General features: G+C 39.9%; 1 protein-coding gene across 9 annotated transcripts in view; it reads left to right on the top strand.

Annotated features, from left to right (window-relative positions):
- The window catches only part of LST8-1 (Transducin/WD40 repeat-like superfamily protein), a 204,168-nt gene extending 192,901 nt beyond the window's left edge, over nucleotides 1–11,267 (top strand). For all 9 annotated transcript variants that reach the window (XM_089426447.1, XM_089426433.1, XM_089426444.1 and 6 more), the window contains 3 exons: nucleotides 10,355–10,434; nucleotides 10,609–10,668; nucleotides 10,787–11,267. In XM_089426447.1, the coding sequence (XP_089282573.1) occupies nucleotides 10,355–10,434; nucleotides 10,609–10,668; nucleotides 10,787–10,914 (268 nt within the window). In that variant the 3' untranslated portion in view covers nucleotides 10,915–11,267. The remainder of the gene's footprint in view (nucleotides 1–10,354; nucleotides 10,435–10,608; nucleotides 10,669–10,786) is intronic.
- The last annotated feature ends 2,001 nt before the right edge of the window (nucleotides 11,268–13,268 follow it).

The following is a 13,268-nucleotide window of genomic DNA, read 5'->3' as shown; positions in this document are numbered from 1 at the left end:
AAGGCTACAAGGTAACCTTCAGCGATGGCAAGGTATGTATATGGAAAAATAATGTTAAAGATGCCTTTACTCTTGGGTTTAGTGTTAATTCATTATATAGGTCGATGGAAGTCCGCTAGGTGTCATGTCTTGTGACACAACTCTTCAGTCCGAACTTTGGCATCAGAGGTTTGCCCACCTTCATTATAAAGCTATACTCGATGTAAGACAAATGGTAACAGGGATGCCCGAATTCCAAGTAGAGAAAGAAGGTGTATGTCCGGGATGTGCTGAAGGAAAGCTCAAAAGGGGACCATTCCCCTCAAGCCAAAGCAAGACCTCTGATATATTACAGTTGGTTCACTTAGGCACATCTGAGGCTAGCATTAAGAGGGAGACTACTACACCACATACTCCTGAGCAGAATGGTGTGGTGGGAAGGAAGAACCACACGATGATGGAAGCTGTCCGGGCCATGCTACATGATCAAAGACTTCCAAAGTTTCTATGGGCTGAAGCTACAAACACTGCCGTATATGTACAAAATCGATGCCCTCATCAAGCATTGGGTTCCAAGACTCCTGAAGAAAAATTCACCGGTAAGAAACCTGATGTTTCTCATTTTAAAATTTTTGGAAGCCCTGTATACTTTCATGTGCCGAAAGAGAAAAGAAATAAATTGGGAGCATCTGGAAAGAAGGGAATTTTCGTGGGCTATGGTGAAAATACTAAAGGCTATAGAATCTATGTAGCCGGTCAAAGGGAAGTCATAATTAGTCATGATGTCACCTTTGACGAAGATATGGCTCTCAGCAAGGTGATCAATCTTCCGACTTTGAGGAGCTCTCAAGAAGCCGACACCAGGAAACCGAAAGAAAAGGATGATGAAGCAATGCCTGATGTAGAAGTACCCATGGATCCGATTGATCCTCCTCCATATGAGCCTTCCTCTTCTAGGAAGAGGCCTTCATGGCTTAAGGGGTTACTTGATGATGCTGAAGGACATGCTGCACCCCGAGGAACCTTTCGTGAAAGTAAGAAACCCATAGGTATCAACGATATACGACCATCCGCTCGATCATAGCCCTTGCCGCTTCACAAGGATGGATCCTACATCAGATGGATGTCAAGACTGCGTTCTTGCATGACTCGATCAAAGAAGAGGTCTACGTGGAGCAACCCGAAGGATTTGAGATTTATGATCGAAAATCTCATGTATGCAGGTTGAAGAAAGCTCTCTATGGGCTGAAGCAAGCACCCCGAGCATGGTATGAGAGGATCGTTAGCTACTTGATGAAGCTGGGATTCACTAGGAGTGAAGCCGATCCTAACCTTTACTTTAAGGTTGAAGATGACAAGCCTCTCATATCGGTATTGTATGTGGATGACCTCTTTCTAACAGGTGCAGACCCTCTCATTCACAAATGTAAGAGGGAGCTGGCCTCTGAATTTGAAATGAAGGACCAAGGACTTGAAGTGTGGCAAAAGCCAAGGGAAATTTTCCTATCTCAAGGAAAATATGTGGTAAATATATTGGAAAGATTCGGTATGATGGACTGCAAGCTTGTGACTACCTCAAGGATCTTAACTTTTAGAAGTTATATGGTAGTGATGTCGGACCAGACTTGGGAAATGCCTCTGAGTTTCAAAAACTCATTCGCATTGATGTTCTTGGTGAACCTCCGTCCGAACATATGTTTTGCAGTTAACATTGTGAGCTCATATTTGGTTGAGCCTCACTGGATTGATGCCAGGAATCTTCTGAGATGTCTTCAGGACACAATCTCTCATGGATTAAGATACACTGCCGGAGATGTGAGACTACTTGGATATACTGATGTTGATTGGGCAGGCAGTGTGGTGGACCGTAAGAGCACTTCCGGGTGCTGTTTCACCTTGGGATCTGCTTCGATATCCTGGATAAACAGGAAGCAGAAGTCAGTGGCTTTGAGCACCGCCGAAGCAGGATATATTGTTGCTAGCATAACCTCATGTGAGGTAGTCTGGTTGCGAAAGCTCTTCAGTAAGCTGTTTGGATTTACATTGGATACCACTGTGATTCTCTATAACAACCAGAGGTGGGATTCGATTATTGAGGAATCCCGTATTCGTCGATTGCTCCAGCAGATAGACATCATCTGGGATATGGTAAGTTGATGAGCAAGGAGGCTCCATCGCATTAAGATGATGTACAGGTTGATACACCTTGTCAAAGCCCTGAGGAAAGATCTAATTTGTGATTTTCCCAAACGACTTGGAGTCATCAAGAAACCCTTGTACAAGGGTCCTGCATGTTGCATACATTGAGCTCTGGGAGCTCTGAGGGCTTGTGGTTCTTACTGGAGCAACATACGACCACAGGGTGACTCATCCTCTTGTGGAACAAGATGATTCGCTCTCTTGTGGGACAAGATGATTCGCTCTCTTGTGGAACAAGATGATTCGCTCTCTTGTGGGACAAGATGATTCGCTCTCTTGTGGAACAGGATGATTCGCTCTCCTGTGTAGCAGGATGATTAGTTCTCCTGTGAGGCCTGGATTGATGTGCTCTCCATGGCGATTGTAGCAGGATTGATGTGTTCTCCTGTGAGGCCTGGATTGATGTGTTCTCCATGGCGGCTTGGATTGATGTGTTCTCCATGGCAATTGTAGCAGGATTGATGTGTTCTCCTGTGAGGACATGATTGATTAGTTCTCCTGTCGAGGCATCTTACCCATGCAGTCTGGGACTCATGGGAAGTACCTCTCATCTGATCAATGAGCAGGGAAATGAAGTTAGGGACCATAGTAGTACCGATGGATGCATCGTTGTAACTACCGTACTCCCTACGCTAGGATGACCTCCATTGATCTGGGATCAATGATACTGGTCTGGGACCAGTGGTAGGAGTTGTACCATACTATGACGCTGACTTCGGGTCGGTTGAGACTGGTCTGGGATCAGTGGTACATACTCTGAGACTGACTTTGAGACAGTGGAGGATGATATTGGTCTGGGACCATTGGAGTTGTACTCACTATGACGCTGACTTTGGGTTGGTTGAGACTGGTCTGGGACCAGTAGTACATACTCTGAGACTGACTTTGAGTCAGTATGATACATCCTCTATCATTTGTTCTTCTTCATAATTCAGACAAAAGCAGAGTAGAACTGAACAATGCAAGAGCAGAGCAGAACAGAACAAAACAATACAGATCAGTGCAGGGCAGAACAAGACAAAGCAGAACAGGAAAAATAGAGCAAAGCAGGGCAAGGGTCAGGCTGTACAAGGCAGTGCATTTGATGGATGAATAGTAACGATCGATAGACAGATTGCAGATGAAGTTCTCCATGGTTGAGAGGGAGTGTTAAAATTGGCAACCAGGGCAAAACTTCATGTGGGTCATCTTATTCATGGCTGATAATATTTTTATTAGATTCCTCTCGTCGAGAGGTGTAGGATTGATATAAAGATCATCCGATTCCGATAAGTATTCATGGAGATATGAATTTATTTTGATTATGGAATTATTATCAAGCCGACCTACAACTCATGTAGGCTCAGAAGCCCAACAGTCGCATCTATTCACCCACCAACGTTGTGTATAAATATAAGAGGACTTTTCCTCATTTAGACTCACTCATCTCATCACATCTCTCTCTCTACTGCGTAGATATGAGTCTCTTCTCTACTGCGCTGAAATGGGTCTCTCTCTCTCTCACATGTGAAGCCGGAAGCTGTTGAATTTGAAGCTGCAACTGCAAAAGTAAAGATTGACTTACGTGGCCTAGAAGATCTCCTCTTTGGAACTACGTTGTAGGTTCATCTGAACCTCCTTTGAAAGCCGCAACTTTTGGTGGTGGAATGAAATCAATCCGACGAACGGTTTGCAAGATATCGACTGCCCTAGTTTGAAGCCAGAAACTGCTGAAACTGAAGCTGCAACTGCAGAAGTAAAGATTGACTTGCGTGGCCTAGAATATCTCCTCTTTGGAACTGCGCTGTAGGTTCATCTGAACCTCCTTTGAAAGCCGCAACTTTTGGTGGTGGAATGAAGTCAATCCGACGAACGGTTTGCAAGATATCGACTGCCCTAGTTTGAAGCTGGAAACTGCTGAAACTGAAGCTGCAACTGCAGAAGTAAAGATTGACTTGCGTGGCCTAGAAGATCTCCTCTTTGGAACTGCGCTGTAGGTTCATCTGAACCTCCTTTGAAAGCCGAAACTTTTGGTGGTGGAATGAAGTCAATCCGACTGTCGGTTTGTGAGATATGGTCTGCCCTAGTTTGATAATGAAGCCGCTAATGCTGATGCTACTGATCTAGGGTTTGCTACTGCTGATATGAATCAGATTTATTGTACTATTTCTCTCTGCTGAATTATTGAAGATAAAAGAAGATTTGATCAAAGGGTTTCCCCACACATTGTGGGGTTTGTCCCTAGCTAGCCGCCACATCTTGTGTCTCTTGTCTTGGCTTGTTTTCTGTCGATCGTTTAATGTTCTATCTGCACTTTACTTTATGTACATGTGATTGCTAATCGGTGGAATATAATAAGAAAAAGAAGTAAACTGTTATAAGCATAGAACATACCATAACTTAACATTAACAGTGTTAGATTCATACCTGGTATTTCTTGCCTTCTTGAATGGTTGTCCTCTTCCTTGATTTCCGACACTTCTTTTACCTCTGCCATTTGACCTGCCATTCCTTTGATTACCTTGAGAGGGATTTTGATCATCGTCTTGGTGTGAGTCCCTTTTATTAGGGCATTCCCTTGCATAGTGACCTGTTTTATTGCAATTGTAACATTGTCCTTTTCTTCCACCCTTAGGTCCAGCCTTTCCTTTGAATTTAGCCTCGGAATTGTTTCTTCTTTTAGTATGAGAAGAAAAAGCAGAGGGATGACCTTTATGTATGAGCATTTCTTGCTCTTCCATCCTTGTTTCTTCTTGAATGCATCTGGCCATTAATTCCTCAAATCCAGGAATTACGTTATTGTTGAGAAGAGTAGTCCTGAATATATACCATTCAGATGGTAGTCCTCCAAGAGTTGCGAGTGCGATTTCCCTGTTAGGAATTACTTCCCCAATAGATAGGAGATTGTTCTTGATCTCAGTGATCCTTAAGAAATATGCTTGAATCCTCTCATCTTTGCCCTTCTTAATTTCCTTCAGCTTATTTCTAAGAAACAAGACTTGATTTGCATCATTAACTTTAAATAAACTCACTAGTCTATCGCAGATTTCCTTGGAGGTGTTCAGCTTGGAAACATAGGCCAACAAGTGCTTGTCGATAGAGTCTCGGGTGATCTTCCTTGCTTTGACTTTTCCTTGGTCCATTTGTTCCTAGCAATAGCGGATGCATTTGATGGAGGCTCAACAATTTTGCCTCTCACATGGTCCAACACTTCATGTTCTTTTAATGTTAGATCGAGAGACATCTTCAGTCCGTGATAGTCAGACTTGTCACGGAGTTTGTCTTCAATAGGGAAGTGTGTTGAGAACACCATGATTTATTTCAGATAGCCTTGCCAACCTTCTCTTTGGTGATTGCTCTTGTTCTTGCCCGGGCTTTGTCTTCACCTCAGCTCTGATACCATGTTAAATTATAGTATGTTCTATGCTCAGAGCAGTTTACTTATTTTTCTTCTTATTAGCCATAGATTAGCAATCACATGTACATCAAGTAAAGTGCAAATAGAACATTAAATGATCAACATGAAACAAGCCAAGACAAGAGACACAAGATGTAGTGGCTAGCCAGGGACAAAGCCCAATGCGGGGAAACTCTTTGATCAAATCTTCTTTTATCTTCAATAGTTCAGCAGAGAGAAATAGTACAAAATCTGAATTCTGTAATTTTATATCGGCAGCAGCAAACCCTAGATCAGCAAAGTCAAACTTGGTCAAACTAGATGAAATTGACCTCTAAAATGCTTGGTCAATTTCTGGTCAACTTGTCCTCGAACAACCCCAAAAGTTCAGTGAATATGTAGATTTCTGAAGTCAACTGCAGCCCTAAATTAGGGCAGTGAATACCGTTCAAACCAGAGGTTAGATCACCTCGATTTTTGTGCCAAAAATTGCGCCTTGCCTAGGAGAGGCAACCACACCCAATCCGCACCTCTGGAAGGTCAACGCTTGGTCAACATTGGTCAAAGAGATGACTTGCTGCCCTAGCGTCCTTTCTGCGTCTTCCTTGCCCTAGGACGTCTTCCTTTCAACCACACGTGTGAGAGAGAGAGGCTCCTTTTATGCGTAGGGTAGAGAGAGAGAAGATGAGTGAATTGAATTGTCCAAATGAGGAGAATGCTCCTTGTATTTATATGCAAACGTTGAGGTTGAATAGACATGACTGTTGGGCTTCTGAGCCTACATAAGTTTGCTGGTCGACCTTGGCAATTTGTCCATAATCACAATAAATTCATATCTCCATAAATAGTTATCGGAATCGGATGATCTTTAGATCAATCCGACACCTCTTGATGAGAGGAATCTAAGAAAAATATCAGAAGCCATAAATAAGGTGATCCACATGGAGTTTGGCTCTAGTTGCCAATTTTAACAACAATGTACCAAGAAATTTAGAAGGGTTCTACCCTTCCTATCTATCCAGCCTTCAAGCATCATTGCATATCCAGTGACCTCCCATGACTGCTTCAACTCCGCCAATCTAGAGTTGATGTCCTTTTCTGCTTAAAGGATTGGCCCCTGCAACTCCTCATATGTAGCACTTTTGTACCGTAGGTCCACAAAAACAATAGCATCACACATTGTCTGACAAAATGGATTTTTTTTGTTGATGTTGAGAGGTAAGTCACTCTAGTAAAGACCCCTCCCCATAAGTTTGTCTTTTTCTTCCTTCTCCTTTTTTGTTAATCATTGACTTTATTGAAGGTTGTGGTCCACATCTGGTTCATGGAACAAAAAATGATGACCTCCCAATAACATTAGTCTTAGTCTCAGAAGCAGATAGCCCTAAATATCTCCCTACACGTTCGACCTTGTTTGCAGCTGCCTCTTCTTTCTCTCTGTCTTTTGCCTCAATTTCTTCATAGGCAACTCCGAGTTAGATTTCTTACAAAGCCCAACATCTGTCTAGGGCTTCTAGCCCAGCGCTATGGGGGAGCAACTCCCCCACCCTTGAATCTGCTCCCAAAGGACTCCTCGAGCGGGAGCAAATTAGGAGTGACCCTGGAGTGCGCTCCTGAAAAAAATTTCTCGTTGGTTTTTTCGTAAAACTTTTTTGACAAAGATGTTCCAAACGCAAATTTTTTCAAAGAAACAATAGTTTTTGAGTGGTGCAACCTATATTCAAGCCTATGACCCTTTATCTTTCATTTTCATCCTTTTACTTAAATTTTTAACATTACCATGAAATGACTCAAGATGTTTGAGAGTGGTTTTGACCTCGTTGGATTTCATATGGAGAAAGTAGAATTTTAGATCTCACTCAAAATCCAGTAGACTTATCAGTTTTTCAGGATTTTAGGGATTGCAATGTTTCCATTGGATTTCACCATGTACTAGGGTATGGAACTCGTATTTAATCAAGAGCACCAAGCCCTCTATGTACCTTGATGTTAGTGATGTTGGTTGTCGAACTCCTCTATCATGATCCTACTAAAAATGTACCCATCACTCAAACAAAAACTTAACTTGACATGCTACGTTTTTTCTATCTTATGTTAATGCTTAGAGGGTGATATTGATCCAAAGATAGGCAATGATTTTGATGATATATAGGTATTTGTTGTAGCATGATTTTTTTGGATTTTATAGGCCATCTAGAGCCTATTTGTTGATGTAGTTTTGGTTCAGAGATGGATTCCAATCGATGTTATTTTGGTTATGTGCACCCATACATGCTATACAAATGAGGTCTCATAACTTGTGGACATTGGTTGATGAAGATTATAACTTCTAGATGATTGATGTTATATGGTTTAATCCATGTTTTTATGCTCTATTCATCTAATTCATCATTCTAAATGCTTTTGTTGACATCTCTGTTATACGGGAACTGTTCCCAAGAATTGGAAAACCCATTCCAAAGGTTCCCGCCCTCCCGAGAGCTTTGGAACTGTATGGGAACGTTCCCTTTTCAGAGGGAGCTGCAATGGGAGCTTGGGAAAGTTCCGGGAGCTTTGAAGACTATCTTTTTTAGAGTTACAACATTCCTTGGGGTTGGGGAATACAAACTCTGTACAAAAATATGTTGAACTACCCACAAAACATGAGCCTAAGTTGAAACCTTTGCATGAAGAAAGGGCAAAGACATCCTTAACATCGATATCCTTAATTGAGAAATTGGAGCATTTTCTTGATGGGTCAAGGAAGCATGTGGCACATAACATTGAATCATGTCCTGAATAGTAAGTCCTGACTCCTGAGTCCCAACTCAGCCTCAAAATATCAACAAAAAATATGATAATGTATCTCATCATGTCATAATGTCATATACAATAAAATGAAAGTCTAATCCTATTGATTTCCTCTGCCCCTCTTGCGAGAAAATGTCACAACTTTCCCTTTCCCTCTAGATGTAGACGCTGGTGCCTGTGCTGGTGGAGATGGCAGTGGAATCTGATGTGCTCTAGAAGCTGAAGAACTAGAAGTAGGAGCTATAGGAGGTAGACCACGTCCTCTACTGGTGGCAGGGGTAGCCCGGGCAGGTGGTGTCACCTGGAAACATTACAATCTCCCAATCCTGAAATCTTGAAAAACTGATAAGTCTGCTGAATTTTAAATGAAATCTAAAATTCTACTTTCTCCATATGAAATCCAATGAGGCTGGAACCACTCTCAAAGATCCTGAGTCATTTCATGGTAATGTTAAAAATTTAACATTACCATGAATAGCATATCCATACTAGGGCCTAGACTTGATCATTAAGCTGCCCCACTCAAAAATTATTTGTTTCTTTCAAAAGAAATTGCATGAAAAAACCCAAAAAAAAGTTATAAAACTATGCTGTTGCGACCCCCGACGATTTTTTAAAGTTTTTATCGTGATTTTTTCATTTTTATTGCGATTTTTTCATAAAATTGCGATTTTTTCAGTAAAAATCGGCAAAAAAAAATACCGGCGATTTTTTCGTATAAAAATCGCGATTTGATCGGCAGAAGGAAAAAATCACGATTTTTTCATTAGATCGCGATTTTCACAACACTGATTTGAGTTCCTTGCTGTATAAGGGTTTTTGTTCAAGTTGCCTGCTAAGTGTTTAAAAGAAATATCCTTCTGTAAATTGTTATTGATTTCGCATGCTAAGTGTTTATAAAAAGGCTGTTATGTAAACTGTTTTGTAAAATGCTGCAAACAAGGTTTTAAATGTATTGCAAGTTGGTTTGCTTTATTCTAGAAAGGGAAATTACAGGGACCTAGTGGGTTACATGGCTTAGAAGGTTCATTAGAGTCATTGGAGACTTGCAAGAGGAACATTGGACACATCTAATGGAGCATCCTTTCATTTGAGTCTTGCTTGTGGACAACCTCACCTTGGATCTTGACATGTGCATCCTTGGAGTGTAGCAGTCCGTAGGTGTGAGCCTACACGTGTCTTTGTAGGATGCTTGTAAGGGTAAAGACCCACATATGTATTGTTGGCCTTTGTATAGAGTAAGGAGAGAGTCCTTTCACATCCAATTATTCTTATCAAACTTTTGTTAGAGATGTGACTAGGAGCAAAATTCTACAGAGACAGAAATTTCTACACATAGGACAAACATCCTAAGGTACCAGCAGAATATTTCTCTGGTCACCATGCTTAGTTCACAACTTCACATGTCTGACCACAGAATCAAATTTCCCATGTCTATTATGCCTTTTGCTGGTCACCTACCAGGACTCTATGTACATTATCATTAACCTAGCTCGGTAAAAGGGCATCCACTGTCAAGTCAAGCAGCCAATCTCACATCTACTCAACTTTGCTTTCCCACTACCAAAATTCTTGATTTGCACCATTTTCCCTTCATGAATACCACATTTATATCTCCTGCAGGAATTGTGCCCATTTGTCTTTTGTTCGATGAAGTCAAAATCAAATTTTATTAATTAATGAGATAGGAACATGTTCCATAATGTATGACAAAGCTCCATTCTAATCATGGAAATATTTATGATAATCTTGATTGTGACATTGGCGTGGGTAAGCTAATAATGCTAATTTGTCACAAGTCCCAACTTGAAAAACAGCAGTTTTGTTTAGCATTTGCCATCCTTTTGTTTTTCTTGTATATACTCTGACAGAAAGAATTGTAATTGCTATATGCTCAATGCCAGCTGTCTTGACCAAATCAAGATGCTAGCTGCAATATTTGGAGGTATTTTACATATTTGCATATGTTTAAGATTCAACAGGTTAGTCTATAAAGATGCTGTGTTACAGGTATTTGGCAACAACATCATCTGACCAAACTGTAAAGATCTGGAATGTTGATGGCTTCACTCTGGAGCGTACACTAACAGGTTGTTATTACTGTAAACTTTGATGCTTCTCAATACTCAATATCTTGGAGTTGGATTTGCAGCACTATTTTCTTAGAAAGAGAAATACCTGTGTCATCTCCTGGCATTCATTTTTGCAATGTAAAATTTTCTGGCACATATATGTAGGCTTTACGCACTTGTCATGTGATGCAGGACATCAACGTTGGGTTTGGGATTGCGTATTTTCTGTTGATGGAGCTTTCCTTGTTACTGGTTTGTAATTTCCTCTATTAGGAAAATTTACTCTTTTCTTTATATTGTAACAGTACTGAAATTTCATTGTTTGAATCATGGGCTGTAACTTGGTTATCTAAACTTTGTTTATCTGCAGCTTCCTCAGATTCAACTGCAAGACTGTGGGACCTATCAACTGGAGAAGCCATCAGAACATATCAAGGGCATCATAAGGCGACTGTATGCTGTGCTCTGCATGATGGCGCAGATGGTGCTTCATGCTGATGCCTTGTTTGTATGTCCAATAGATTATAACCTATTTACTTGGGACACTATTCTTCACACCCATGTCAATTGTCCAATGTAGCATGCCCCGCACCTTGTACAGAATTGTTAGAGCAAGTTGTACTTCAGGTCATAGAGTTGTTTTTCACTTATTATTTAAGTGTCATTAGATTAATATGAAATTAATATGAAAGATTGTACGCTAGCTATGATGGACATTAGGAGAGAAATCTTATGCCATGGGGCTACTTTTCCAGTGGAAATTAACTCATTTGTTGCAACACTGCCTATCTTGCATTTTCTACGTTGTAAATATCTGAGTGAATTTGCGTAGGAAATAACGTTTTCAGGGAGATTGATGCTTAATGTTTGTTAGTTGACAATTGGCAGCTAACTTAAGAAAGAAGAGCTACAATGGCAAGTGTCTGCAATCTTGTCATAGGATATGTATAAATGATCACGAGATTAATTCTGGTTAAAATGGGTGGAAATGATATTTCAAGTGAAGACAAGAAGATACATATAACAAAAAACTAAAGCAAGAAGCTTCATTTCAGCAAATAATAACTGAATAAATCAAATAAATGAGCAACAAATGAGGTTTTTTTTGGTGTTCTTGAAGTAAATGATCATCATTTCTCGTTGAAATGGATTTGAGTATGCTCAGATTGATGCTCTTCTTTATGCAATTGTGTTGGAACTTTTAATGCATTCTGTACATATGGCCACAACTCATGCATTATTATTACTTGTGATTATTGTTACAGTTGTATTCTTTATTAGTTTATTGTATTACTAGGTATGGTGAAGGTCAACCTAGTCAAATTTGATATGTAGGCTCAATAATCCTCTTAGGGTGTATGCCCTTACATTGTCAACCGAAAACCCCCACTGGAATGGACACCTTCCTTCTTGAAGTGATACCTCACTTTTTCAATCTCTCATTTGTATAATCTTCTCTTGTGATCTTATTGATTGCTCTTATAAAGTGTTTTATGCTTAAGGGCACCTATATCTTTGGGTGTATGCCCTTACATTGTCAACCGAAAACCCCCACTGGAATGGACACCTTCCTTCTTGAAGTGATACCTCACTTTTTCAATCTCTCATTTGTATAATCTCCTCTTGTGATCTTATTGATTGCTCTTATAAAGTGTTTTATTTTTAAGGGCACCTATATCTTTGGTCTTCTCTTGTGCTTGTCATTTCTTCTTTTTTGTACTAGGGCATTTCTTGTTCAGCAGATTTATACTTAGGCATATTTCTCTCTCTCTAGCACACTGAGGTTATCTCCCTCTATCACACTAGTGATTTACTAAAAATTTTGGGTTTGTTTTGCTTCCATATAATACCATATATTCATTTGAGAATCTCAACATGGTATTAGTGGTGACATTCATTTGAGAATCTCAACATGGTATTAGTGGTGGTGTGAACCTCATTGTCTCAATTCTCTTGGCTGATTTGAAAACTATTGGCTAGTGGCATCATATCTTATGATGCAAAAATGGGGCTTTCTTGGCTAAGGTTTTTTTGTAGTGGTTCTATAAGTAAAAACCCTATTTTTTTTTTTTAGAATATTATAAAGGTCTTATGGCACCTATTATATCCATTGTACAATGCATATTTGTCTATCAACGTGCATATTGGTCCTCCACTTCATAGGAATGGATTAACAACTTTGTAGCTCTGACATATGACAAAACACCAAAGCATTTTCTTTGATTATTGATGTTAGCATAATGGTGAGGAAGTGATTATTGGTGATAAGTCAACTTTTCTTGTTTCAAGATGTGGTGGTGTTCTCATTGATAGTGCCAAATTTGGAAAAATTCTTCATGTTCCAATAGTAATCCCATGCCCTCTTCATCTGAAGCAGCCCCCGGGCACAAATAGTACACAGAATAGAACCGCTGAGTATAGCTCGGAACGATTCATAGTATCTTATTTATGGCATCACTCACACCAATAAAAAGGTGAAATTTTGGCAAAACTGATGGGTAATAAAAGACATTGATGATGAGTTAAAAGTGGTTGTTACTTGATACTGTGATGTGTTGGAAAATGTAACTAGTTCCGGTCTTCATAATTGTAATTGTACTCGTGTCAATATGTATATCTTATGTAATAAGCAAAAGAAGAAAGAAAATTATTATTTTAAAGCATGGGTTTCATGCTTCTTTTGATTGGTCTTCTTGGTAAAGCATGTTCTTCATGCTTCTAGGGTTTGCTATGTTATAAGATTTATTGTCATGAGTCAAGAGGGACAATGTCATGTATATAAGACTCATTTGGGCAAGTTGTACAATGAAAAATAATTTATTTTGAGTCGAGACAACCAAAATAAGCCTCCT

The sequence above is a fragment of the Pinus tabuliformis genome, chromosome 6, assembly GCF_031772625.1.
Source record: "Pinus tabuliformis cultivar Carrire ecotype Pingquan chromosome 6, CPIR1, whole genome shotgun sequence".
Taxonomy (NCBI): Eukaryota; Viridiplantae; Streptophyta; class Pinopsida; order Pinales; family Pinaceae; genus Pinus; species Pinus tabuliformis.
The sequence above is the reverse complement of the archived record's forward strand: the minus strand, read 5'-3'. Positions and strand labels throughout refer to the sequence as shown.